A 27,951-nucleotide genomic window follows, 5' to 3' on the forward strand; every position below is an offset into this window, starting at 1 on the left:
CTCGGTTTGTGTGTGTGTGTCGAGGGTGGGGGGAGCGGGGGTGGGTAATGTGCGGGCGACGGGGGCGGAGGGAAGGTTGGCTGTGTGCCCTGGTTGGGGACACAAGGCAGGGAGCTCCTCGAGGCTCGGGTGGGAGGATACGGAGGAGGGGGTACAACGCAGGAGAGCGAAGCCCAGGCCGGCAGGGGACTGGCGGTGCCAGACGCGGCGGGCGCCCTCCGCCCCTCCCCCTCCCCCCGCGCGCCCCCTTCCTCCTCCTCCCCTCCACGCCTCGCCTCCTCCCGCTCCGCCACCCCCGCCCGCGCGGCCGCAGCAGGGAGGGGCCGGGAAGGCGGAGCCAGCGGCCGCCGAGGCTCCAGGCACCCGCGCGGCTCCGGGTCTGGAGCTGAGATCCCGGCTCTCCCAGGTAGGAACCGGCGCGGGCGATGGACCACGGACTCAGGCCCGTAAGGAGGGGAGGATGGGCTAAGACCCGCCTCTCCTGCACAGGCAGCCTCGCGGCCCAGGGAACCCCCCCGCCCCAGCTTGGTGAGAGCGGGGGTGGGGGGGACTCAGTCCCCGCCCCTCCGTCCCTGGCCTCCTCTCCGCGCCCACCCCCTCCTCCATGCGCACCGCTCCTTTCCTGCCGGCCCGCATCCTCCGAGACAGCCCCCAGCGTCCCCCAGGTCCTGCCTCGCCTTCTCCCAGCCGCGCTCCTTGTTGGTCCCACAGGTTCCTTCCCAAAGCGAGCCGGAGTCCGTGCTTGGCTGCCTGGGGGAGTTGGGGGCACAGCTCGAAGGAGCCAGAGGGTGAGTCTGGCGTAGGGGGGCGGGGCGGTGGCTGGAGGGCCGGGGACCATTCTTCTGCGTCTTGGTGTCCGCGGGACTCGGGCGGGCGCTGTGGGGCTGGCTCCATGTTTGCGGAATGAATGAATCATTACTCTTCCTTATCCCCTTCTGAAGGAGGACTTTTTGAGATCCACGTGCTGCAAAACACGTAGGGGGGCCTGCCGAGATAGGGCTCCCCCCGCCGGCATAGTAGACACGACTCTCCTCTCTCCGCCTCCTCTTTACGCTCTATTTTGGGGGCAGGATCGCTTCTGGTTGGGGCTTGGGAATGGTGGGAAAGGAGGGGCTTGTAGGCCCAGCTAGGTACTTGTTGACAGTCAGGAGACTTGAGAGAAGCCCCTTAGAAGGCCACAGAGGAGGGGCGAGCTGTGAAGGACAGCACCCGCTGTCAGGCAGGGACCACTTCTCACCTGATACCCGCCTGGAAGGGCCAACGGAGTATAGATTCTGATCTACAATTTACTGAACGGCCCTCCCCACAGCCTCTGTTTCTTCATCAGGTGAATGGAAATATTAATGTCCGTTCCTCAGGGCTTTGAAGAGATTAAGAAAAATGTCATATGAAATCGCCAGGACAGTGCTTGACACATTGGGAGCACAAAGCAAGCTTGGTTTTCTTTCCTTCCTCTCTGAAAAAACTGAGTGGAGAATTTGTTCCCATCCCTTCTGTCCCCGAATTGGTCATGGACAGTCACAGTACACGTGTAATCACTGTTTGTTGATTGAATAAGCTTGCCAGAGTTTCACATCCCACCCCATCCCCTCTTTTTCTCCCAGAATCCACAGACAGAGATCTAAGCGGCACAGACATGCCGGTGCTGTCTGAGGACTCCGGTGAGTGTCTCCCGGGGCCGGGCCTGCCACAGTCCTGAAGACAAGAGCCTGCCCAGCAACCCGGGGCAGCAAAGAAAGCAGCTGCTACCGGCGTTGGCTCGGAGCCCTGGGAATGAGAGCCGGGGGGGAGAAAATGTGCCCCCGGCAGGGCTGACATACTGTTGGAAGGTCTGCTCGGGGTCCCGTGGGGCAGGAAGTAGCCACTGCATTGGCTCTACTGTGTTTTTCTCACTCCATCCTCAGGTTTGCATGAAACTCTGGCACTACTGACCTCTCAGCTGAGACCTGACTCCAACCACAAGGAAGAGATGGGCTTTCTGAGGGATGTTTTCAGTGAAAAAAGCCTCAGTTATTTAATGAAGGTAAAGTCCTTTCTGCCCCAGGAAGGTCTTTGCCTTATGCTGCCCTCTGAATGACCTGGTCTGCAGCCCCAGGCATCCTCACAGCTGTGGGTGGGTTGTGTGACATCCAGGGTACATCTGGACAGTTGTCTTGGGAGACCCCAGCCTGAGTTCGGCTGTGTTTGCAGATTCACGAGAAGCTTCGCTATTACGAGAGGCAAAGTCCAACCCCCGTCCTGCACAGCGCTGTGGCCCTCGCCGAGGATGTAAGCCCCCAGTTTCTCCTTCTGGCCTCAGCCCCTCTCCCACCCCTAGCTGCTTGCCATTGCTTAGCAAGGGACCATCAGGGCTCAGGAGCCCCAAGGTGAAGAACGTCTCCTCCCCTTCACCTCTTCCCTGGGCCTCCTGATAGGCAGGGAGAAACTGGTGAGCCTTGGACAGGGCCAGGGGCCATGGCGACATGGTGACACCCACTTACTGTGTGTTCCCGAGAAAGTCAGTTTTCCCAGCTGTGATAAGAGCAGTTCCCAAACAGTTGAGGGCTGGCGACAAGAATAGGTCAAACATGCACACTGCATATCTGTGCTTTGTGAGGCCCGATGTGAAGTCCTGGGTCCAGGGACTTGCATCTTCTTGTTTTTTGTTGTTTTGGCTGCTCCTTAGTGGTTTGTGGGGTTCACCAGGGATTGAACCCTGGGCTTTGATCGCTGGGCCCCAGGCAGTGAAAATGCCGAGTCCTAGCCACTGAACTGCCAAGGAATTCCTAGGCTTCTTGTTTTTTAAAGGAATCCTTCCTTATTTCTTGTGGACCTGTCCTAGTTGATTACTGAAGCCAGTTTCTGAATAAAATCATGTCACCCCAGCAGATAGCCTAGCGAGAGATGGGGGCAGATTCCCTGCCTTTCTTGCCTGTGAGATGCCATTAGGAGCAGGTTAGGTTGCCAGGCTCCTAGGCACAGCACTGCCTCTAATATTAGCTCTGTGACCCTAAACAAGTCATTCAACCTCTCTGAGCCCCAATTTCCTCATCTGGAAAATATGGTGAGGGTAGAGACAACAGAGCTAGATAAGCCCAGGTTCAAGTCCTGGTGGTGCTATTCACTACCTTGGGGACCTTGGGCAGAATATTTAATCTCTCTCATTTACTTCTCACCAGTGAAATGGCCAAATAATAGTACCTGCTCCATCTAGTTTGTTGTGAGAGTTAATCCATGTGAGGCAAACAGCACCCAGGAAAGCCTTCATAAATTAGCTCCCATTAGGATTAGCCTGTAGAGGCTTCTCATGCTCTCTGATCCCTGGAATGACTTCCCTGGGAGCCACAGATCTGGAGTGACTGAGGGTCCAATGCCCCCTGGTGCTGTAGTCATGGCTGGGGGGCCCAGGGAGCAGGGTTTCGCCTTGGGTGACTCCCAGGAGGCTCGCAGCAACTGCAGCCATCTGTGGCCTTCTCTCTCCTTCCCCTGCAGGTGATGGAGGAGCTGCAGGCCGCCTCCGTGCACAGTGATGAGAGGGAGCTGCTCCAGCTGCTGTCCACCCCCCACCTCAGGGTAGTCACGCCACAGTCCCTGCCTACCCACGCATCTGTGTCTCCCAGGATGGGGATAGGAGGAGTGCTTGGCCGTGAAACTGAGGAAAGGAGATTTCTGAGTTAGGGTTCCTCAGCCTAAGTGTCTGGGGAGGTCATCTCTCCGGCATGAGATCTGGGACCCTGAATCACTGCCCCCTGGCTAGGTCCCCTGCACCCCCATGTGCTTTGGAGGCTAGCCCTTCTGTTGTCTTGCTTTCATGATAGGCCATGCTCATGGTACACGACACAGTCGCTCAGAAGAATTTTGACCCCGTTCTTCCCCCTCTGCCCGATAATATCGACGAGGATTTTGATGAAGAATCAGTGAAGATTGTCCGCCTGGTGAAAAACAAAGAACCCTTGGTATGTGGTCCTTACCTCTCTTCTCCATGCTCTCCCTGTTTCCCACCCACCCACTGAGAAACCCAGGAAGGGACCCCCCCACTGCAGTCTTTGGAGTAAGTGATGGCAGCTTTGTCAAGGCTGCCGCTAGTCCCTGTGACACCACTGTGTGCAGAGTACTCCTTTCTCTGGGTAGATTCAGCCTCCCTTTGCTGTGGCCAAGCTCCTTTGTGCAGTTGAGAACCTGTACAACTGTTCAGGGCAGCCCTGATCATCATGCTCTGAACAAGAGGTTGGCAAATTATGATGCAACAGCCAAACCCAAGCCAGTCAGTGTTTGAAAATGAAGTTTTTTTGGTGCCTGGCCATCCAGTTCATTTACAAGTCTAGGGGCCCCGCCTTTACATGGCAACAGCAGACTCAATGGAATCCGTGTTGCCTGCAAAGCGTAAAACATTTATACTTGATCCTTTCCAGAAAAAGTTGGCCAACCTCTATTTTGAATTCTGAGGAAACCCAGGGTAGCAGCCATTCTTCTTTGTAGCTGACAGATTGTTATCATTGGTCCCGGTTCAGCATTGATTTACCGAGCTAAGGGACAGATTTGTTTATTAGATGGAGGGAAGTAGCAGCAGTCCAGAGAATTGAGGGCGTGCCCTAGAGAATACCACAGCTGGCCTTCTTCACTGTCAACTTTCACCAAGTGACCTCAGATGAACCGCTTCTGCACACTGGCCAGAGTTCTCCTCTGCTTTGGATTCTTTACTTTCAAAATGGGGGCAGTCATCCATCTACTCGGGAAACACACCGTGAACCCTCCTGTGTGCCAGGCACCATGTTAGGTGTGGGCAGTTCAGAGAGGGTTAAGACTTCCATGGGGTTCCCCGGTGGCCCAGTGATTAAGACTCCGTCCTTCCAGTGCAGGGGCTGCGGGTTCAATCCCTGGTTGGGGAACTAAGAGCCCACGTGCTCCATGGCAAAGCCAAAAAAAATTAACAGACTTAGTCATCACCCTCTGAGAGTTTACAGAAGGTAGTAACTGGGGTGTCCTGGAAGAGGTGATGCCCATGCTAAATTTTTTTTTAAAAAGAACAGAATTTTTCCAGAGGGAAGGGGGAGAAGAAGGGCATTCTACCAGTAGAACTGCATGAGCAGAACCATGGGAAGGTGAACGGCATGGTAGATTCAGGAAACTGGCCAAATTGGAGGTCAAGTGTGACAGAGGTGAGGCCAGATCATTAGGAGAGCGTAAAGACTGGATTGTCACCCACAGTTGCTTGCCTGGACTCTGAAGGTAGTGGGGAGCCACTGAAGGGTTTTAAGTAAGAAATAAAATGGTCAGATTTTCAGTTTGAAAGATCATCTTGGCTATGAAGTAGAAAGTCACCTGGAGGGGGAGACAGAGGACTTATTTGAGAGTGGGGGCCAAATACATATGGTTCAGAGACAGAGCTTGACCTTGGTTTGTGGGAAGAGGGAAGAGGAATCCAAGAAATACATCAGAAATAAAATTAATGTCACTTTGTGACTGCCCCAGCTTGGGCAGGAATCTGAGGAGGCATCTTGGATATAAAGTGAAGGTGTCCAGCTGGGATGACAGGTGGGCAGTGGGACCATGATTCAAAAGGGGGAATAAAGAGAAACTTAGGATCCATTGAATTCAAGAGGCATGGGTGCCCGCAAGTGGAGATGTCCAGGAGATAAAGGCTTGTAGAGATGCGGACTTGGTAGCTGCCAGCATCCAGAAGGGGTTACAATCCCATCTGAGAGGCTGAGACCACCTGGGTGAAGCGTGTATGGAAAGAGACAAGGAGAGGACACGGGCCAAGTGCTGGCCCTTTAATCAACATTTAAAAGACAGATATAGGAAGACTCAGCCAAGGAGACCAGTTGGTCACTGAGAAGTACTGTGAAAGAGATGTCACCAGGGCCCAGGCTAAGAGAGCATTCCAGGGAAAGGGCAAATCAGAAGATCAGAGAGAGGAGACTGATTGTGGCGATTGAGATGGCAGCTCGCGGGTCGCTGGTCCTTTTGCTGGTGCACTTGAGGCGGGCAGGGAGTGAGTCAGAGCAGATGCCTCTTTGAGAAGCTTGTTCCGAAGGAATGGAGACTGGCATCCACTGGATGGGGCTGCCACATTTTTAATGATGGGACAGGCTTGATAATATTTTTAGAACCAGGAGAAGGAGCCACTGGGGAGGGGGCATTGAGAATGCAGGAGAGGGAGGGAGGGAGATGGAGGGACCAGCCTATCCAGGAGGGTCCCCTCCTCTGACTTGGGGAAAAGGAGGAGAGGGTGGACAGAGATGCTGGCAAGTTTGATGGTCTGAGGGGCAAGAAGCCACAGGGTTCTTAGCTGCTGGTCTCTCTTTCCAGCAACATTCATTTTATGGACTTCAAATGAAGTCAGTGATAAAGCGTGCCAGTGTGTTTGCACTTACAGCCAATAATTAGTGGTTAGCATGTCTTGCCTGGAGAATCCCATGGACGGAGGAGCCTGGTGGGCTGTAGTCCGTGGGGTCACTAGGAGTCAGACACGACTGAGCGACTTCACTTTAACTTTTCACTTTCATGCATTGGAGAAGGAAATGGCAACCCACTCCAGTGTTCTTGTCTGGAGAATCCCAGGGACGGGGGAGCCTGGTGGGCTGCCGTCTATGGGGTCGCACAGAGTCGGACACGACTGAAGCGACTTAGCAGCAGCAGCAGCAGCATGTATTGAACACTTGTGCTTAGTCACTCAGTTGTGCCTGACTCTGCAACCCCATGGACTGTAGCCTGCCAAGCATCTCTGTCCATTGGGATTCTCCAGGCAAGAATACTGGAGTGGGTCTCATTCAGGGCATCTTCTTGACCCAGGATTGAACCCAGGTCTCCCGCCTTGCAGGCAGATTCTTTACCGTCTGAGCCACGAGGGAAGCCCATGTATACTGGAGTGGGTACCCTGTCCCTTCTCCAGGGGATTTTCTCAATCCAGGAATTGAACCAAGGTCTCCTGCATTGCAGGCAGGTTTTTTACCAGCTGAGCTACCAGGGAAGCCCATATTGAGCACTTACTTTGTACTAAGTGCCTGGCCTGTAATATCTAATGTTAACCTTGCAACAACCCCAAGAGTCAAATGCTTTCCCACACCCCAGAGGAAACAGTCGCAGAGAAGATGAGGGGCTTCCTTGCTAACAGAAGGCCATTGTTCTTAGTAAATGACAGAGTGGATTCAAACCCAGGGCCATTCAACTCCTGACTGCTGCCCTGCCCTGCCACAGCCCAGCCTGCCTGGTGCACGAGAGCTTGTCAGTGCCCTTCTCATCCTAGACATCATGTCTGCCGTGTTTTGGGGGCCAAGTCCTGGTCCCAAAGCTCCGCCTGGGGCATAGTTGGTTCCCCTTGGCAACAACAGAAGGCCTGGTAACCCTGTGATTGGCTCAAGGCAGGTTGAGAATTTGCTGGCACGTATTCTCCTCATGATTAAATGTCTTTGCAAGAGGCAAGGGCTGTGATGTGATAGAGAAAACACTGCATTTGGCATCCCAGAAAGCTGGGTGACCTTGAAGGTGCTTACCTTCTCTGTGCCCCTGTCGCTTACCTGTCACATGAGGCTGTGACAGCATTACAGTCGTGCTTTGTTTAAAGTGCTGTGCTATACTAATTTGAGATGTTGGTTTTATTTTGTCCTCAGCATGGCAAGGTGCCTGCTGGGCTGTCCCCCCTGGGGTGGCAGAGGGAGGAACAGGGGTGGGAGGGGGAGGCTCTCTCTGGTCCAGAGAGTCAGAGTCTGAGATTTGGGGCTGCTTCTTAGGGGCCTGCCTGCTCTGTCTCTGATGCAGGGGGCCACCATCCGGCGGGATGAGCACTCAGGGGCTGTCGTGGTGGCCAGGATCATGCGAGGGGGCGCAGCAGACCGGAGCGGTGAGTGGCATCAATGCTGGCCTGGCCACGGTCATGGCCATGGTCCCCCCAGCCTTCCTCCTTTGGTCATGGGTCTCCTTTCCTTCTCCCATTGGCTCACCTGTTCGGGATGTGCTTTACTTTGTGGGAGTCGGACTGGAATTCTCTTCTCCTTCCTAAGCCCAGTAGAAAATTTATTTGTTTGAAAATAGGTCAGGCATGGAGTCCTTTGAGGGTGATCAGGAGGGTTTGTGCATTGGCTTAGCCTGGGGATTGCGGTAGTTGAGCTTGGTAGGTAAATCCTAACTAGGGAGCAAGACACCCTTTCCTGACACCCCAGCTGCCTTAGCCAGCCTCAGTTACCATGGGAAGGGTGTTCATGTCCCTGATTTGTTTGAGTAGAAAACAAGTTAAGAATCACTGTTGTGAAACAGACTCACGGATTTAGAGAACAAACTTATGGTTACCTGAGAGGATGGGCAGGAGAGGGGATAGGAAGTCTGGGATTGACATGTAAACACTGCTGTATTTAAAATGGATAACCAACAAGGACCTACTGAATATAGCACAGGAAACTCTGCTCAGTACTCTGTAATATCCTACGTGGGAAAAGAATTTGAAAAAGAATAGATACATGTATGTATGTAACTGAATCACTTTACTGTACACCTGAAACTGACAACATTGTTAATCAACTATACGCCAATATAAAATAAAAAATGAAAAGAAAAAGAATCTTTGGTGTGTGGAGGAACTAAGTTGGGAGGCAGATCTCCTGGTGTAGGGGAGTGTTGCCCCCAAAAGTCTGGGGACCATTGTGGTGGGAGCCCTAAGACCAGTGCCTCCCATTAACAAGCACAGAAATGGCCCGAGTGTCTTGTTAAAATGCAGATTCTGACTCAGCAGGTCTTGGGTGGGCCCAAGACTTCTGCAGCCCTTCCTGCGTCCTGGGTGATGCTGCTGCTTCTGGACTGGTGTCCATGTTGAGTGGCAAATAGGGCCCCATATGCAGAGTTGCTTATCATTAAAGCAGAAGCCAACAGACAGGTGTGTCTAACACTCCTGACTCCATCTTCTCTGGCGCCCTTCAGTTTTCATGTAAAATTGGAGAAGGATGTCCTTGGAGTTATGTCTGTACACCCAGGAAGGGGAAGAGTTAATGATATTTTTAAAGAAGCAGAGGTGACGGCAGAAAGAACATGGGCTTTCTATAGCCAAGTAACTGCATCTGTGCACTGGCTCCATTATTTCTTAGCAGTGTGGCCTTGGGCAAGCTGCATCACTTTTCTGAATCTCAGCTGACTGTTTGTAAACTGGAGGGTTTTGCCAGGCTGCTGTGAGGCTGTGATTCGAGGTGAGCCACCCAGCACACCTGGGGATAAGTTCATCCCAGTCCCATCCACTACCTTTAAGCCTTGAATCTCCCCTGCTTGGGTTCTGTAGGCAGGTGCCAGAGGTGCCTAAAACTTCGCGCTCTGGGAACCTTGGACCCCTTGCTGTGCTGACGGTCAGCCCCTGTGTCTCCTAGGCCTGGTCCACGTTGGAGATGAGCTCCGGGAAGTGAACGGGATCACAGTCCTGCACAAGCGGCCCGACGAGATTAGCCAGATTCTGGTCTGTGCCGTGTGTGAGCCGGGGGTGCGGTGGTTCTTCAGAGACCCAGAGCAGGGCACTTCCTGGAGCCAGGGCTGATCTAGCCCAGTCTTCCTGTTTTCATGGGGAGACTGCAAGCCTGGTGACCTTACAGTGTGCCCTGCACTGGGGCGGGGGTGGAGGGTGTCGGGGACAGGAGGAAGGGAGTGCCCAGACCATCTGCCTCTCTCAGACCCTGTCTTCAGCACAGCCATACTCCCTACCCCCAGCCTTGTTTCCTGAGGATCCTTCTAGAAGACCCTCTTGAAAGGGTCCCCTCTTCCAAAGAGCTGAGGAATATGGAGTAAAAGGCTGTAGCGCAGGAGAGCAAGGGCTTTGGGGTCAGCTGGTCCTGGGTTAGAATCTTGTCTCCATCACGTTACAATTGTGCAACCTTGGTGGTGGTGGTGGTTTAGTCACTAAGTTGTGTCTGATTCTTTTGTGACCCCATGGACTGTAGCCCACCAGGCTCCTCTGTCCATGGGATTTCCCAGGCAAGAATACTAGAGTGAGTTGCCATTTCCTTCTCCAGAGGATCTTCCTGACCCAGGGATTAAACCCAGGTCTCCTGCATTGGCAGGCAGATTCTTTACTAAATGAGCCACCAGGGGTGTCTTGTGTAACCTTGATGGACAAGTCATCAAATCATCAAGTTTTGATTTCCTTCCCTGTACAATAGGGGTAGGGATGGTTTCTCAACCAAGGCATAGTTATCATTAGGATGTAAACATCTGGAAGAGGGCATTGCATTTCACAACTGCGAGGGGATTCTAGGGTAGCCAGTGCTGGGATGGAAACAACCTTCTCAGTCCATTCTGGGAATGGAAGTCAAAACTGAAATTATAAAAAGCCCCTGTCATAGTTCTGACCTCTATAATCCTCAGGCATCCTCTTCCAGCACGACACTGTTTGCTAACTTTTAATGGTTTGGGGGGGGCGGAAATGAGATGAGATCTCAAGTTCGGAGGCTCACTCTTTAAGGCCCCCACTATAGGGGACCCTGGTTGCAGGCAGACCCTTCAGTCTTTCTGCCCCCTCTCCTTTTCCCCTGGTTCTGGGCACCAGTCTCCATTTTCCAGAGTGAGGCGGGATCAGGGACAGCATTGGGTGAGATGTGCTTTAATGGGCCGACACGTGCTTCCCCATGGGCCCCCACGTGGGGTGCAGCATCTGTCTCTGGTAGAAGGGAGGGGGACCCGAGATTGGGGAAGATGGAGTGGCCTGAGACTGGGGAAGATGCAGGTCAACAGGGAAGTGCTGGTTGGGAACCAGCCCCAAATCAGGCAGGAAAGAGGAAAATGAAATTGAACGATGATATGAAAATAACCCAAGAGAAAAGAAGGGCAGTGCTTGGGGGCACTAGAGGTCAGAAGGGAGAGAGAGAGCTGTATCTGTTGTCTGCATTGTTCTCACGCTCTCATTTAAAATCTTCTGGGGACTTTCCTAGTGCTCCAGTGGTTAGGACTCCACGCCTTCAATTCTCCAGGGCCAAGGTTCAATCCCTGGTCAGGGAACTAAGATATTGCAAGCTGCATGGTGTGGCCGAAAAAAAAAAGAGAAAAGTGTTCTATCCCTTTGTCCCATAAAAATGCTTCAGTTAATTCATCTGGGTGCCACCACTGAAGGGCAGGTCATAGGGGAGGCTGCACGTCCAACTTTCCTTCTGCATGTGAGTTTCCAGATCTGGGAGGTAACATGTGATGTCCTGGAGGGTGAGACCTGGGAGATGATATGGTCATGTGCTGTCTCCTTTCAGGCACAATCCCAGGGATCCATCACCCTGAAAATCATCCCAGCCACCCAGGAGGAAGACCGCCTAAAGGACAGCAAGGTATGGCGGAGCTGAAGGCAAGGGAGTGGGCAAGGCGGGTGGTGGGGGTGGTGGGACTCCAGCCCTGTCTTTGAAACAGTCACTTGGGAAGAGATCATCCATCTGGTCCTCGGAGCAAGTGCTCGGTAGAGACCTGCAATTCAGTCACCAAGTGATTCATTTGTACCCCATCTCTTCTAAACAGGATTTGACGTAGCTTACTAATAAAAGACAAGAGTCTTCTAATTGAAGTAGAAAAGCCAGGCCATGAAGAGGAGGAGAAGATACCAAATGTTCCGGCTTCAGGCCCAATTAAGTAACTGCCATTTGTTTAACCTAGTGGAGCCTACCTTTGGTGGGCACCTGCTCTGTGCCAAGCGCCCTGCCAGATGCTGGAGACCAGGATGATTAGTAGCTTAGAGGTTTCCTGGTTCAGTAGGGGAGGCCGGGGACCCAGTGTCTCCTTGTTACGTGATAAGTGCTTCAGGAAAATTCTGTGCAGAGTTCTCAGTTCAGTCGCTCAGTTGTGTTTGACTCTTTGTGACCCATGGACTGCAGCAGAGTTCTAGGCACTTTCTTTTTCCCTTCACTGGGTCCTCGTTGCTGCATGTGGGCTTTCTCTGGTTGCAGTGAGCAGGGGCTGCTCCCTAGTTGTGTTCACGAACTTCCCATTACAATGGTTTCTCTTGTTGCAGAGCATGGGGCTCTAGGGCTCAGTAGTTGTGGCACATGGGCTTCCCAGACCGGGGATCGAACCCGTGTCCCTGCATTGGCAGGTGGATTCTTAACCACTGGACCACCAGGGAAGTCCCTAGGCACTTTGGAAGGTGGTACATAATAGGAGGGTTGGCAGTGAGCCTAGAAGAAGAGGGAGAAGAGAAGGGCGGGCAGAAAGGTCTGCATAAGCGGCGGCTCACAGACATGGCAGGGGAGTATGAGGTCCATGAGAAAGTGCATTGTGTGGGGCTCCAGGAGGAGGAAGACGGTGTGCTGGTGAGGTGGGTTAAGGCTCTGTCTGAATGGCCTTGAATGCTTTGTTCAGAGTTTTGGCATTTGCCAGTGACCCCAGGAAACAGCAGAACAGGGTTGGGGAAGGGAAGGTAGCCAGTGCAACAAAGGGTGTCTTCTCAGCAAGTTACCACCGCAGACAACCAGAACTTAATCCTGCTTCAGAATTCGGCGTCCCCTGTAGACCATGCCTCCTCCATTCCTCCTAACAGCTGGGAGAGCTGGGGAGGATGGGAATCTAGATACCAGCTCTCACCAGGCTGTACCCCAGGGGTTAATTCCCAGCAGTTCCTCTCTGCTGGATTAGGGGAGAGCAGATCCCAGTGGCTGGAGGAAGTCATTAGGCAGTCAGGGTGGGGTGCACTGAAAAGGTGAGGCCCCCGGGGAATATGGGAAGGCACCCCACAGGCCAAGTAACAGCCTCAGAGGCAGTGAGAAACTCCTAAAGGTATTTAGTTTTTTGGTATTCTTTGCTTGTTTGGTTCTGAGAGGGAAGTGATGGAAATCACATTTGTGTTTTACAAAGCTCCCTAGGGCAGTGAGTGGAGGAGGGTGGAGATGGGGTTCTGGGCACCTGGTAGGAGTCTGTTGTAAAAGCCCAGGTGAGAGATTGTTAAGCCCTGAGCTGACGTGGTGGTAGGGAGGATGGAAGAGGCATTACTCTGACTTCCCAGTAAACTTGGATCTGAACTTTCTGGCAGCCAAGGCAAAAAGGAGAACATAATGAATTACATACTTCTCTTGGAAGATGGAAGGAAGCATGCTGATTTTTTCAAGAAAACTAATTTTCCACCCCTACCTCCCAGAACCAGGAGCAGGAAAGATAAGGCATGAAAACACTTGGCATAGAGTAGATGTCAGTAAATATTTTGATGAATGGCAATTAATAGCAGACAGTGTCTTTGATGGTTTTTTTTACGTAAATGAAGAAATCATCTTCATATGACGATTTCTTATTTGCACCTTCAGTTGAATCCCAGGGCACACATAATACCCGATGGAAGGTTGTTCTTCCTGGGACAAGCTGGTATGATCTCCATATGCAGCTTCTGCAGGTTCTAACTTGATACAGGAAGAGGATTTGGTTTTCCTGGAGGACAAAATGGGTAGCCTATCTCTTAGTCCATCCTTTCTGAATATTTTTCTTTTAGCTAGACGCTTGGTCAGGGCTGGCCGCCTTTTGAGTGCCTGGGAGCCTGGTGACATGTATGGCTAAATGAGGGTCCCTGTCCTCATAATATTAATATACGGCCAGAAAATTCATACTGTCGTCTAACTGAATCTCTTTTTCTTGGCACCTAAAGGATTTGGATTTGTCTAAGGAAAACCTCTGGCCTTTTTTCCCCCCTATTTGTTGCTGAAGCAATTGGGCCATAATGATTTGGAAGTAGGAATAAATAAATCCATGCCACTGAATTATAGAAGAGAATGAAGAAATGGGACCAAATGCTGTTCCCATCCTGTTCTCTAGAGGGATGGCTTCTGGGTACAGAAGAGAGCTGGGGGTTGGCCAAGTATGTGACTGATGAGACAGGGCTGAGCTGTCAAAGACATGACTGTCAATTACCCACTGAAAAGTGATGATGAAGAATTGGTAACAGTAGTTTCATTGATATTTATGTTCTTATCAAAACATCTAGACTACTTATTTAACAGATGGCTGCTGACATCATTAGCGGCAGTTAGCATATCAGAAATAACATTTGAGTTAGAAATTGTGCTTGCCTTTGCTTTTTTGCTCCCAAGACTAATGGTTGCTTTGTGTAGGCTGAGAGGCTATTGTAAGGTTAATAAGAAGATGTTTAGGTTGGAAAGGGAAATCCGTGAATCGTTTTCTGATTCTTTCTTTTTTAAATAGCTTAGCAAGTTGATGTTTTTTAAAGCATTTATTTATTTATTTGACTGCACCGGGTCCCAACTGCAGCGATCGGGATCCTCCTTCCTCTCTGCAGCCTCATGCAGGAACTTTAGTTGTGGCAGGTGAACTCTTAGCTGCAGCGTGGAGAATCTAGTTCCCCAACCAGGGATCGAACCCAGGCCCCTTGCATTTGGGAGAGTGGAGTCTTAACCACTTTACCACCAAGGAAGTCCCCATTTTTTTGATTCTTGATGGATTTCCCTTAAAAATGATCGAAGAACAGTAAGAAAATAGGTGTGGTGGGTTTCTGATTAGCCTTCTATTCTGGACACTGCTTGTTCTTCCTAATTGTGAACAGCCTTCTTCAGCTTTCCATGTGGCATAGACACGTCAGTGCTTTCAGGCCGTCTCACCTAGCTCCTCCCCTGCAGGTGTTCATGAGGGCCCTCTTCCACTACAACCCTCGGGAAGACCGGGCCATTCCCTGCCAGGAGGCAGGACTGCCCTTCCAGCGCAGGCAGGTCCTGGAGGTGGTGAGTCAGGATGATCCCACGTGGTGGCAGGCCAAGCGAGTGGGGGACACCAACCTTCGAGCTGGCCTCATCCCTTCCAAGCAGTTCCAGGAAAGGTGGGTCTGGGGCGTCTTGTAAGGGGGTGTGGTTCTAAAGTGGCTGGAGGCGTAAGTACATGGCAGAGCCCCAAATCTCTGCTAGCAAACCCCGGGGCGGGGGTGCCCACGGAGTGTCCTTCTGTAAGCAAAGTACCAATTGTGCCTGTGTTGGTTCTTCTCTCGTCATCGGTAGTGATGGCTATTTGAGATTTTAGTCAGTGTATATAAATCTGTACTATATTAAATTAATGTATATTTTATAATGCCTACTTGGGCAAGTTGAAAAATAAAATGTAAAAATACAGGAGAGGAGGATAAGGAAAAGAAAATTACCCAGTCTCACCACTATCTAAACAGCATAATTTCTTTCTTTCTTGTGCCTGTTATGTGAGTGGTGTGTATAGAATTTGAGGTCTTGCCTTTTCTTTTTTTTGGTAACTTAACATTTTGACATGAGCATTTCTAACATTACTATAGAATAATAGTATTTATTCCATACTATTAATTAATAGTGAAGAGTGTCAAAGTGAAAGTCACTCAGTCATATCCGACTCTTTGAGACCCCGTGGACTACGTAGCCTGCCAGGCTCCTCTGTCCATGGAGTTCTCTAGGCAAGAATACTGGAATTGCCATTCCCTTCTCCAGGGGATCTTCCCAACCCAGAGATCAAACCCAGGTCTCCCACATTGCAGGTGGATTCTTTACCATCTGAGCCACCAGGGAAGCCCAATTAATTGCAATATAATATTAATTAATGGTAATATAATATTTCATCAGGAGATGTACTATTTATTCACAGGCAGCAACTATGGTTTCTGCCCTGCAGGAGCTGACAGTTTAGCTGAAAAGTCACAAGTGGTTCAGACGAACACTTCATATAAATGTGATGGGTGTGAGGGTGGAGGATACCAGGTCTTAGCAGGAGCACTGGCCCTAGTCAGGGCCAGCATGAAAGGCTTCAGGGAAGAAAGGTCATACCTCAAGTGATTTCTCTTCTTCCCTGTGGCTGTACTTTGAAGCTGTCTTCAATGTTTCACTGCTACAAGGCTGTAATAATTATCTTGCATATAGTCTGGTCCTCACATTTCAAATTGATTCCTTAGGCTGGATTTCCAGAAGTGTAAACCCTGAGGGTGTGGCATTTACGCCTGCAATGCCTCTCCTGAGATTTGCAGCCCTCTTCCACTTTAGGGGTGTGGACTGACGCTGTATCTCCAAACCTCAGGATTCATCCATTTCAGTGGCTCTCCTGGTGTGGTTCCCAGGCGTATTAGCATTCCCTAGGAATTTGTTAGAAAAGCCAGTCCCTGCCTGGGCCCTGCCCCACATCTGCTCAATCAGAGACCCCAGGGCCAGAGTCTGAGCTCTACGTTCTAACAGATATTCCAGGTGATTCTGAGGGGCTGGGGTTTGAAGACTGCTGGTCTGTTTCCTCAGGGCAGCCTCAGACCCATCTGCATCTTTGGCTTCACAGGTTGTGGGGGAAGGTGCTCTAGCTGCATTTAATTGTGGAAATCTAGATACCTCCAGGAGCCCTGGGTATCAGCTCAGAGATGAGGCCTTGGAAGCTGCTTCTAATGTGCCAGGCTGTGTCTGAGGCTATGGGGCTCTTCTGTTTGATGGTCGCCTTCCTCATCCTGTTTGCCATGTGAGGCTCCGTGGAAGTCACCTACCCACCCCTGCTGCTTCGACTCCAGGCCATGCCCAGTGCTGGAGTGTGCTAACCTTTACCATTGAACACAATGTTTCTCTAAAAATAAATAAATAAATAAAGTGCCAGGCTGAGCTCTCCACTGGGCTGGGGAGAGGGTGGTTAGGGCATTAAATTAGAGTCACTTTCACCCTCGACTTCTCCTAAGAGTCATTCTGCTCTTTTCCGGCTTCCTCAGAGATGGGGAGGCTGGGTGACTATGGAGAAGGGGCTTCCTTTCCTTGAGAATCAGCTTTGGGAAAGTAACAACCAACCACTGACCATGGATACTGGGCTCTGCCCCCTCTGTGTATGAATGACCATCTTAGGCTGGGCAAGCATCTCTCAGAGCAAGAAACTTAGTTTTTTCCTCACGAACCTGTGAGCACCTGTGCAAATGTCCCTCTGCACTGGAACTCAGTGTGAAGCCAGGAGGCCCTTGGAGTGCCAGGCTGCACCCCACTGTGGGATCTAGGCCTTGGTTTCCTTGAGTTTTCCAGAAGGTTCCCTCTGACTGGTTCTCTAGTCCAGCTCATTGGCCTGCCCATCTCCTTTTGTCCCCATAGGCGATTGAACTACCGGAGAGCCACAGGCACCCTGCCGAGTCCCCAGAGCCTCAAGAAGCCCCCCTGTGAGTAGTCTGGCAGGATGGCACTTCAGGGAAGCAGTTCAGGGAGGAGCTGGGGTTAGGACCCTAGGACCCTGGGACGTCATGTGGGGAAGAAGCAAGCGCTAGGCTGGAGCGGGTACTCCTGTCTGAGCTCTGAGGCTTCCTGAGGGAGGAGGGGCTGGGGAGAGGGGTCAGGAGGAGAAATGGGGGTAAGTGGTGGGGAGCTATTCCCTGGAGAGGAGCTACTATATTGGGGGCCCATAGATAACACTGCAGGGCATGATGATGTCGCTTCCAAAATCGTGTGCAGATCGTGGGTGTTGTGTTGTGTCTGTGAGAGGCTCCATGGCTTTCCTTAGATCCCCAAGGGGCCCCCTGACCTTGACAACATAAGAACCACTGATGCTGGAAGGGGTTAGAGATGGCTGTGAGTGATCTCACGCCTCTGTGTTAGCAGCCAGATTTGGTAAATAAAAGAAAAGGACTCCCAGTTAAATTCAAATTTCAGATAAACAGTGAATCAGTTTTTAATATAAGTATATCCCATGCAATATTTGGGACATTCTCATGTAAACACGGCTACATTTAAAATGGTTAACCAACAAGGACCTGTTATATAGCACATGGAACTCTGCTTAACGTTGTGTGGCAGCCTGGATGCGGTGGTGGGGGAGTTTGGGGGAGAATGGCTACATGTATATGTATGGCTGAGTCCCTTCGCTGTTTACCTGAAACTACCACAACATTGTTAATCGGCTAGACCCCAAAACAAAATAAAAACTTTAAAGCTTGGAAAAAGAAAGAAAGTAATTTGGGACATACTTATACTAAGGAATTATTTATTGTTTATCTGAAATTCACATTTAACTTAGTGTCTTGAATTTTACCTGGGAATTTTACTCTGTGCAGCCCTTACCTTTTACAAAACACTTTCACTTACCTTCTTGCCTTGTAATTGTCACAACAGCTCTGGTTCATAGTGGAGTCAGGGTCATCCTTTTTTCCAAGATAGTTAAACAGAGGCTCATGAGGTCAAGGAAGTGGGGTTGGGAACAGGGTTCCAGAGCCCCCTGGTTAGAACCCTTGGTGGTGAAGAAACGTCAGGGGATGGCCTCTCTAGCCTGGGGTCAAGAGTGGGGCTCGGAACCAAGTTGGGGGGTTAGAACCACACCAGGTGACTGGAGCGCAGCTGGCCGGCTGCCCTGCTCCGTGCTCTGCCATCACCTGCATCTGTGCTCACCCAGGCAAGTCTCAAACCCCAGAAAAGCGGGAGCAGGTCCCGGTCCTCCGCAGACACCCTTCAGCGAGCTGCTCCCTGGGCTGTGTGGCTGCCTTTCCAGACTTGCTCTCAAGTAGGAGGGGCTGCTGAGTACGTTGGCCCTGAGGCTGCTTACTTACGCCAGTAATGAGCAGGCTTTCTTTGGGCCGCTAATGAGAAACACACAGGAAGACTAATTAGAGCAAGTCTTGGTTAATAATGCACCGCAGCTCAGATCACAGGCTTGCTGGAGGAGAGAAAGAGGGGACAGATGGAGGGCTCCTGAGGACCCAAGGCTGTGGCTGCCTCTTGGTGGCAGGGCCTCCCGGTTCCCCTCTGCTAACTCTGCTCCATCTGTCTTTTGTGCAAACCGCAGACGATGAGCCCTGTGACAAAGGTAGGCCTGGTATTTGTCCCCTGTGCGCATGGACAAGGTCCCTTTTCTGTAGACTGTCTGAACAAGCCCCTTCACCCCCTCCTCCTGGGGGGGCGGTGCCCCTCAGGCACCCCTCCTGGCACCTCTCTCCCGGCTCTGCCAGCTGGACCAATCTGCTCCTTCAGGCATGCAGAGCTAGTGGGGACACGGGCCCAGCCCTCCCCGGACTCCGACTGGGCTGGTCACGTGACCTGCCTGGGCAGCGGGCAGGAGATAGGACGGCAGGGCTTGGCGAGTGTATCTCCTCTCCTTATCCTCACGGGCCCTAACTCAGAGAGGCTGGAATGGGGCCTGCTGACCCCGAACCCTACCAGGTCTAGAAGGGCTGTTTGTGGTCTAAGCATGGAGCACTGGGTGAAACAGAGGAATTTGTAAACCTAGGGCTGACTGGAACATGGCATTTGTCCCAAGCCCCTCTGAGACTCCATCCCAGAGGATCCTGCCTAGCCACCCACGGCTGGGTGCCTCTGGGCTGGGGCATGTGTCCAGCCTGGCTCACTGGCCTCCCTCTCTCTGTTTGGTTCCCAGAGTCCTGTGACTGTGAAGGGTATTTCAAAGGATACTATGTGGGTAAGTAATGGGGGCTCTCCTCCGCCCCTGCCTTAACACCCTTCCCCCACCCATGCATAACTTAGCCCATCGCGGGCTCTTGGGTCAGGGAGAGGTGACTGAGACCCAGGAGCCCCTCAAGAGCAGCTGAGTCTGTGGGACCCACATTTCCCTTCAGTCTCTGTTAGCCAGAGGCCAAGCTGAGCCTGCCCTGGTCTTGGGGTCCCCAGCCTGCCCCCAGCTTTCACCCAGCCACTGGGAGCAGTGCCCTGGACAAGGACCCCTACCTTAATACCAATTTTATTATTACCATAACTCCAATTGTAGTTTATTCAGTGTTTCTTCCACCCCCATACGGCAGTGGCACCTTTTACCAGTCTCCGAAGTAACTTTGCTTCTTTTATTTTGGTAAATCTTTTCAAAGGCCTTTAGAGACAGGCGAAGGGTTTTTAACCTTTCATTCAGGAGTAACTTCAAGCTTACTGAAAAGCGGTGAGAATTGTGCAGAGAACTTCCATATACTCTACATCTCGGTTCACCAGACGTCAACACTTTGCCGTGTTATCTCTATCATTCTCTTTTTCTGCATATACACATTTTAAGACTTTTTTTTTTAAAGGGTATTTATTTTTGGCTGCCCTGGGTCTTCATTGCTACACACAGGCTTTCTCTAGTTGCGGCAAGCAGAGGCTACTCTCGAGTTGTGGTGCGAGGGCTTTTCATGCAGTGGCTTATGCTGTTGTGGAGCATAGGCTCTAGGTGCATGGGCTTCAGTAGTTGTGGTGCGTGGGCTTAGTTGCCCCGAGGCATATAGGATCTTCCCGGACCAGGGACTGAACCCATGTCCCCGACCTTGGCAGGCGGATTCTTAACCACTGTACCACCAAGGAAGTCCCGCATATACACGTTTAATCCTCCACCCTGAGTCATGTGAAAGCTAGTTGTGGCCATCATGTCCCTTCACCCCTAAATAGCTCAGTATGTGTTCTCTAAGGACAAGGACATTTTCTTATAATCCAGGGCTATTATCAATTCTGGGAATTTCTTTTATATATATATATTTTTTTAATTTATGCTGTTCATATCAACATTTTCGCCATTGTCCCAGTTATGTCCTTTAGAGCATTTCCCCTGACCCAGGATCCAATCTAGGAGCACCCATTGCTTTTGTAGATTTGTGTCTCCTTTCATGGATAGGGGAACTGAGGCTCAGAGGGGTGATGACTTGCCTGAGGTCAGTCACATGCCAAGTAAGATAGTAGCCTTGAACCCTAATTTTGGGTGCCTAGTGGTCCCCTTTTCATCATATTACTTGTGTATCCTGCAGCAGGATGTGGTTGGGAGAGGCCAGTGGGTCTCAGTCGCACCTCCAGGTCTTACCAGGTGGAGAAAGTCTATAGGGAGATGCTGGGACAAATACCACAGTGTCCCCCTGCCCTTCTCTCCAAGCTGGTCTTCGGAGGAGCTTCCGGCTGGGCCGTAGAGAGAGACTGGGAAGCCCACAGGAAGGAAAGACGTCTGCAGTGGCCGAGTCTCAGGAGCTGCCGACTTACGAGGAGGTGACCAGGTACCAGCACCAGCCTGGCGAGCGGCCCCGCCTGGTGGTTCTGATCGGTAGGTGACATCTCCAGAGAATGGGCTGGTTTCCTCCCTGGCGGGGAAGGGAGGGAGCCCAGCTAGAACCTGGCAGCCTTCCTCTTGTTTCTCAGGGTCTCTGGGAGCCCGACTACACGAGCTGAAGCAGAAGGTGGTGGCAGAGAACCCTCAGCACTTTGGTGTTGCCATTCCACGTAAGAGGGTCCGAGTGTGTGTGTTTGTGTGTATGTTCATGCATGCACATATGTGTGCACACGAAGATTTCTTGGGGCCTTGACTCCAGCAGCAGTAACTTTAATGCTGGGTTTTGAAGAGTAAATAGGAGTTTTCCAGGCAGAGAAGGATGAGTTCTCTATATCAAGAGAACAAATGCAAAGGTTTGAAGGTGTGACCCAGAGTAGCAGTGTGAGGGAGTGAGGAGCTTAGTGTGGGTGGCTGGTGGTGTATGAAGCTGAATGGGAGGCTGGGTTGATCAAGAGGGTCTCATATACTCATCTAAGGTGTTTGGAATGTAATCAGTGAGTGAATAAAAGTATTAACGCAAGGACATGATCACAAGTGACCCTAGCAGCTTTGCCAGAGGTTGGACAAAGAGGTCACACATTAAAGTGCAGAGCATCCCCTGGGTGGCTGCCCTCTGAGACCCCTTCTTTTCTTTCAGAATGCTCTAGAAAAAGCTGTGTACTGCTTTGAGTGTGTTCCTTGTTCTATGGGGAATCTGATTTTCCCCAGAGGTGTGCACCTTGATTCTATTATGGAAATCAGAGGAAAACACTATGCTTTAAAACTGTGTAAGAGCCAGCTGTGCAGAAACATCCAGTCCATAAGGGGACTGTCTGTCTTCATGTCTCTTTTCCTCTCAAAATGAGAAATAATTGAATAAAGAATTAAAAGCATACAGCAGGGTCATCTGAGTTTTTGCCTCTTTGGCTCTCAAAAAGAAAAACAATTAGGAGGGACTTCTCTGATGCTCCAATGGCTAAGACTTTGAGCTCCTGATGCATGGGGCTGGGTTCGATCCCTGGTCAGGGAACTAGATCCCACATGCTGCAACTGAGAATTCGCACGCTGAAGTGAAGATAGAAGATCCTGTGTGCCACAACTAAGACCTGGTGCAGCCAAATAAATAAATTAAAATATTTTTAAGAAGAGGAACAATCGGGAAATTAAAACTTAGAGGACTAGAAATTCCTTTAGCAATTCTTTAAAACCTGCAGCATCAGTAAGGCAGTTTTGCTGAGTGGTTAGGGGCATACACTTGGCCTGAGACAGAGTGTGTTCAGCCTGGCTTTGCTCCCTGCCAGCCTTTGGACCTCAGAACAGGGCTTAACCTCTGCACCTCTTAGTTTCCTCACTGCAAAACTGGGGCCTCCTTTTGCCTGCATCACAGAGCTGTGCAGATCAATGGCATACCTGCACACAGGGACCCTTGATGAAGGGAAGTGGATGTGCACAAATCAGCGATGAACCTCTGAAAGGAACGAGAGCACAGCCTCGCTGTGACATGACATCTCTGCCCAGTGGTCCTTCTGTCTTCCACAGATACCACCAGGCCCCGGAAGAGCCATGAGAAGGAAGGAGTAGAGTATCACTTTGTCTCTAAGCAAACATTTGAGGCTGACTTGCATCACAACAAGTATGTCATCTTGATGGGCCAGTGGGACCTCCGTGTAGCTGTGTGTCTCTTCCTCTGGCCAATCTTCCACTTGACCTCCTGGGAAGGCTTCCTGGAAAAGGCAGAGGAAGTGGGGCGGGGACAGGTGGGGGTGGTAATCCTGGCGGGCCATTGATAGCTCAGTTGATAAAGAATCCACCTGCAGTGCAGGAGACCCTGGTTTGATTCCTGGGTTGGGAAGATCCACTGGAGAAGGGAAAGGCTACCCACTCCAGTATTCTGGCCTGGAGAATTCCATGGACCGTATAGTCCATAGGATTGCAAAGAGTCAGACACGACTGGGCGACTTTCACTTCACATTTACCTTCGGTGCGAACTTAGGTGAGCTCGGGAGCTGAAAGTTTCTTTTTCCCCTGTGGTGGTTGGTGTTCTAGGTTCCTGGAGCATGGTGAATATAAGGAAAACCTCTACGGAACCAGCCTGGAAGCCATTCGGGTTGTGATGGCCAAAAACAAAGTTTGTTTGGTGGACGTGGAGCCAGATGTGAGTTCCTGGGGCCAGTTAGGAATTTCCCATTAATGGAACTTGTAAACTGGGGGGCTATACATTTTACAGAACATCCAGCCTCAGTGCAGGGGCTTTTTATTCCAGAGCAGTGAATGCTAACATCTCTTTGGGTCTCCTTGGAACTTCCCTTGGATCCAGTGGTTAAGACTCCGTGCTTCCACTGCAGGGGGTGCAGGTTTGATCCCTAATTGGGGAGCTAAGATCCTGCATGCTGCGTGGTGCAACTAAAGCAAACAAAGCCCCAAACATCTCCTTGGGTATCCCTTTGACTAATGAAAGCTTTTGTACCCCGAAATGTGCACCTCTATGCAGAAACTCCCTTAATTGGAAGGAACCTTTTGGTGGCCCACAGACCTGGGATAGACTGCGTGCAGTAAATCATGCAGCAGATGATGACACCAACTTGTCCATTAGATGTGACAAGTCAGGGTTGTTGTTTAGTTGTGAAGTCATGTCCGGCTCTTTGTGACCCCGTGGATTGTAGCCTGCCAGGCTCTTCTGGACAGTCAGATATAAATGCACCAATGAAAGCTGGGCCACCCCCTTCCCAACTAGGACAATTGAAGTCAGTGGCTTAGAGGACCACTGAGGAAGGCAGTCAGGAGAGCAATTTGAAAGGGGAAAAGGGCAGATTTGACCTTGTAAAGTGTTTCAGAAACATTTCCAGTCTCCCACATCCTGCAGGGGCTTAACCATCTTTTTCACCTTGTCTTTGAGAAAAACTTCTAAGCTTTGAACTCAGTCTGGGCATTTCCCCCCACTGTGTGGAAACAGAGTTCTGATTTTATCACATAAACTGTAGGTTTTATTTTACAGAGCTAGACTTGAAACAGATTCCCCAAAGCACCTTATGTCCAGAAAGGAAAATCCTCACTAATTTGGACTTCCTGGGAGTTGGTAGTTGAAATTAAAATAGTCTGAATTTCAAAAATTTTTTGAGAAGTGATTTTATGATTTGGGTGGGGGGATGCAAACTGTATATATAGCAGTTTAATACCGGTGTGTCCAAATAGAGGCCCTCACATCATAAATAAAGTGAGCTAATTAACAGGACAATTTGCATACGGAAAACCTTTTAAAGTCTTTACAGTTTACTTCAAGGGATCTCTTAGTCTCTTCATTTGCTTAACAAACTTTTTCTTCTTTGAATATCATGAGGAGGCCTGTGTGATAGCACAGATTTTGCATTAGTCCAAATTGATGACATCTGACTAAATAGATACACACATTGAATCCTGCTGGTTCTTCCTTCAGGAGTAGGCAGGCAAAGAGGGTGTATGAAGGCTAATTAGAGCTTGGGGGAGGGTGGGCAGAGCTAAGAGAGATGGCAGCTCTTGGAACTGAGGCTTTGGAACCTCTGTTCTCAGCGAGTGAGCCTCCAGGGCCCAGCTGAGCCCAGTGTCATAGTGAAGAGTGGGAAAAAGAGCAGGTGGTCTGCGTGGTTGAAGTCAATTGTCATATGACCATATAGTCAGGACCCTTGCCATTGGGGTGATGTGATGAAGCACATCATTATTGAGCATTCGAGAAATACATTTCACAATAAAATATTCTCGAAGTATATAACATTCCTGAACTTTCTTTTTCAGGCTCTGCAACAACTGAGGACCTCAGAGTTTAAACCCTATGTTATATTTGTAAAGCCTGCAGTTCAGGAAAAAAGGAAGACGTCACCCATGTCTCCAGCTTGTGAGGACGCAGCAGCCCCACTTGTAAGTTTTCAAGTTGATCATTTCATCTCCTAAGGCCTAAAAGGGCCTGTTACAGCTGCATGTGGGCAGACGTACCTTCTGCATGAGACCATCTTTCCATTTTTGCCTGTTGCCCGGACTCAGATGTCATGTGATGATTGGAAGGTTTAAGTTGGGCAGCTGGAAGCGCCACCTGATTCACACAGGGGCGGTTTAACCAGGGTTTCCCACCCTCCACCCCCTCACATGAGCATCTTCTCAGAAAATAAGGGACTAACCTCTTTCAGGGACCTGATCTGAGTGTGACAAACCACAATAATTTGTTGAACTCCTAAGTCAAACCCGAATAATTTTTAATTGAAACACCAACTTCAGGTCCAGAAAGCTAATCCAAGATGGAGGCAAGGGGCAGCAGGGGGAGTCTTCCCTACATGCTGCTCAGGACTGAGGCTCTCTTGCTGAAGCCGCAGGTGGTTGAGTTCCACCTTTACAGGTCAGGAAAAGGGTTCAAGGGATTGACGGCTGCAAAAAAAATGTCACACGTTTTACTCCATTACAGATTTACTTGAGTTCTTTCAAGAGACAGATATTTATTAGGAAGATAGAGGGATTTAGGGCCCCTCCCCCAAAAAAAGTCCCTTCTATAATTTCTCGAATAGATACTTGCTTCCAGGATGAACCGTGAGGGTGCCCGGGGGAGAGGAAACTCCAGAAGTGGTGGACAGGTCTATAGGACGTGTATGTGTAAGACGGTGGGAAAAGCAGGATGTTAGATCCAAGGGCAGCAGTGGGATGCTGCAGGGTGCTTTTGAGTAGGAGAAGAGCCCTGCAAGATACCATAAAGAATTGGGAAGCTTGGCCCAATTTAATCTATTGAGTTGGCAAAAAAGTTCGTTTGGGTTTTTCCACAAGATGTTATGGAAAAATCTGAATGAACTTTTGGGCCAACTCAATAGTTTTTTTTTTCCCCTCCTAGGGGGTTAGAAGTAAGGAGAAGAAATCATCTCAGCCTTCCTGTAGATGTCTACTGTCTTTGCGGTAGCAGGCAAAAACTGTTTCCTAGTGCTTTAGAACATATTTTCTGGAAGTATGGACACTGTCACTAAAGAAGGAATCTGGTTTTGATTGGTGACAGAAGAGGAGGAGGGAATATTCTGGAATATCCTTTTAGGGGGAGACAGCTCACCCCCCTTCCATGACAGAATAAAAACACTGAGCCCTAGAAGCAGAGGAGAGAAGGCAACAGAGGATTGGAAGGAGATAGAAAGGGAGGTGGGTGAATGCCAGTGATAAATTTCACTTTGCAGTTTTACTTGAGTGGATTCTGCCACTTTCCTGTCTTCCAAAACCCAAGTTCATTGTCAGTGAACTACTGGCTTGGAATTTTACTTACTAGAGGTATTTCTGAATGAAGATGCAGACACTTGCATAGGTTGGGGGAAGGAGGGTTCATTGGCTGTCTATGCCTTAGTGTTAGGTGTCAGGAAAGCAATCTGATAGAAGTCAGGTATCCTAAGGAAATGGGGCATTGGGTCAGGGTTGTCCCAGACTTTCTTAAATAACTCTCCTTTGTCTACTATGCAAGTGGTTGGTTCTGGTTTGAGGAAATGAAAAGAAGAACTGAGTTCTACAGGGTGAATTAAGGTATCCTCTGAGGGCATTCAAATTACTTCTTTTCCTTTTTACCCTTATTGATTCCAGAAATGCTTGCTTGGCTTTTGTATAGTGAATACTATTTGTGGTTCTTCCCTGTAATTATTTTAACCAAATTGCCATGCACCATAATTGTACTATTTTGGAAATACCTTCAGACAGGAAGTGTGATAGTGACATATATATACACGCAGATATAGACTCAGCATCTACCCAAAGCTAACACGTCCTCAGTAGATATCTTTTGAATGACTGAACAGTGATTATGGCTATAATTCATGAACTTTTCTTGGACGTTGGATAGGCTAGCATCACTACGCCCTGTTCTTGTGTACCCAGTTGGTTATTCAAGGGCCATATTCATCCACTTATCGCCTAAAAATTAGAGGTTGCAACACTGCCCAAGACAAAGGTTGTAGGTCCATTACTTGTCAGGAGGATAACAACCCACTTGTTCCGTAACTACTCCTTTTCCTTGCAGGATGAACAGCAGCAAGAGATGGCCGCCTCTGCCTCCTTCATAGACCAGCATTACGGGCACCTGGTGGATGCTGTACTGGTAAAGGAGGACCTCCAGAGTGCATACAGCCAGCTCAGAGCGCTCTTAGAGAGGCTGAGCAAGGACATTCACTGGGTACCTATTAGTTGGGTCAGGTAACTGTATCCTAGAACATCCAGGTTGGAGGGGACCTGGAAGACCACCTGGCCTGGCCTACCCCATGCTACCATCAAGGAATCTCAAGTGAGAGGGGCAGAATTTTCCATAAACTCCATCCTCAAGAAGAGTCTCTCTGGGAAGTCTTGTTTGTGATTGTTTTTTGTCCATTGCTTTTCACTGCACTCCTTTGGAGCAGAAAACATGAGTCAAAAGGCGGTATATATCACCATATAACACATGTCATTCATTAAAGTATCACAGGCAAGTTGACCCTGATTCTCTGTACCAAAGTTGAGTAGCCACTGTCTTTTGGCGGGGGAGGTGGTGGTGAATGTATGCAGTACCAATTTGCAGAGGTAATTTAAGCTTTATAAACAGACTGACACTTCATTTATCGGGCTTTGTCCAGAGTTGAGTTGTTTTACCCAAGAGGACTTAACATGCAATTGAAGTTTGCCTGTCTTCAGGCACTAAAATGTTGATCTTTTTAAAGGTTTTGAAAGTTTGTGTTTGCCTGGCAATGGAAAATGTGGTTCTCTGCCGTCTTGAATAGTGAGCATTCACAAACTTTTTTGACAGACTAAGGTATGCTTCCCTGTCACCATGAGTTATTGTACTATCTATGATACGGTGGTGTTTTCAGGGACTCGTGGAATGTAAGGCTGCTTGTGCCTTTTCTATATATCCTCAGACTCCAAAACTTTACCCTTGCTTGCTTTGATTTATTCTGTTGTCACTTGTCTCTCTTGTTACTGACAGTTGCCCTGGTTCTCACCTGTCCCTTCCTTCAGATTATAGGAGCTCCTGACATGCCAGGTCATGGAAAAACAGATGATCCCCACACCTGCACCCCACACCCCCATCAAATCTATGTCTAAACCACAATAAATCAGTCCTGACCGTCAAAA

At 49.9% G+C, this 27,951-nt stretch overlaps 1 protein-coding gene across 4 annotated transcripts; it reads left to right on the top strand.

Annotated features, from left to right (window-relative positions):
- Nucleotides 1-222: 222 nt before the first annotated feature.
- On the top strand, nucleotides 223-27,951 carry MPP3 (MAGUK p55 scaffold protein 3). Of its 4 annotated transcripts, XM_086357499.1 has the most exons (20): nucleotides 223-406; nucleotides 712-788; nucleotides 1,605-1,661; nucleotides 1,905-2,023; nucleotides 2,191-2,268; nucleotides 3,472-3,552; nucleotides 3,798-3,935; nucleotides 7,741-7,822; nucleotides 9,330-9,415; nucleotides 11,190-11,264; nucleotides 14,541-14,737; nucleotides 16,977-17,041; nucleotides 18,655-18,675; nucleotides 19,243-19,284; nucleotides 20,713-20,877; nucleotides 20,973-21,053; nucleotides 22,402-22,495; nucleotides 22,909-23,017; nucleotides 24,631-24,753; nucleotides 26,867-27,951. In XM_086357499.1, exons 3-20 carry the CDS (start codon nucleotides 1,637-1,639, stop codon nucleotides 27,041-27,043), a joined length of 1,758 nt encoding a protein of 585 aa, XP_086213625.1. In that variant the 5' UTR covers nucleotides 223-406; nucleotides 712-788; nucleotides 1,605-1,636; the 3' UTR covers nucleotides 27,044-27,951. The 4 variants fall into 4 exon arrangements, 2 of the variants coding, with proteins under 2 accessions (XP_086213625.1, XP_086213626.1); XR_015147554.1 differs by lacking the exon at nucleotides 18,655-18,675; XR_015147555.1 differs by lacking the exons at nucleotides 18,655-18,675; nucleotides 26,867-27,951 and having other exon boundaries at nucleotides 299-406; nucleotides 16,195-17,041; nucleotides 24,631-24,744.

Source organism: Bos grunniens, chromosome 19 (assembly GCF_055505025.1).
Source record: "Bos grunniens cultivar Pamir isolate PY7600 chromosome 19, Bosgru_T2T1.0, whole genome shotgun sequence".
NCBI lineage: Eukaryota > Metazoa > Chordata > Mammalia > Artiodactyla > Bovidae > Bos > Bos grunniens.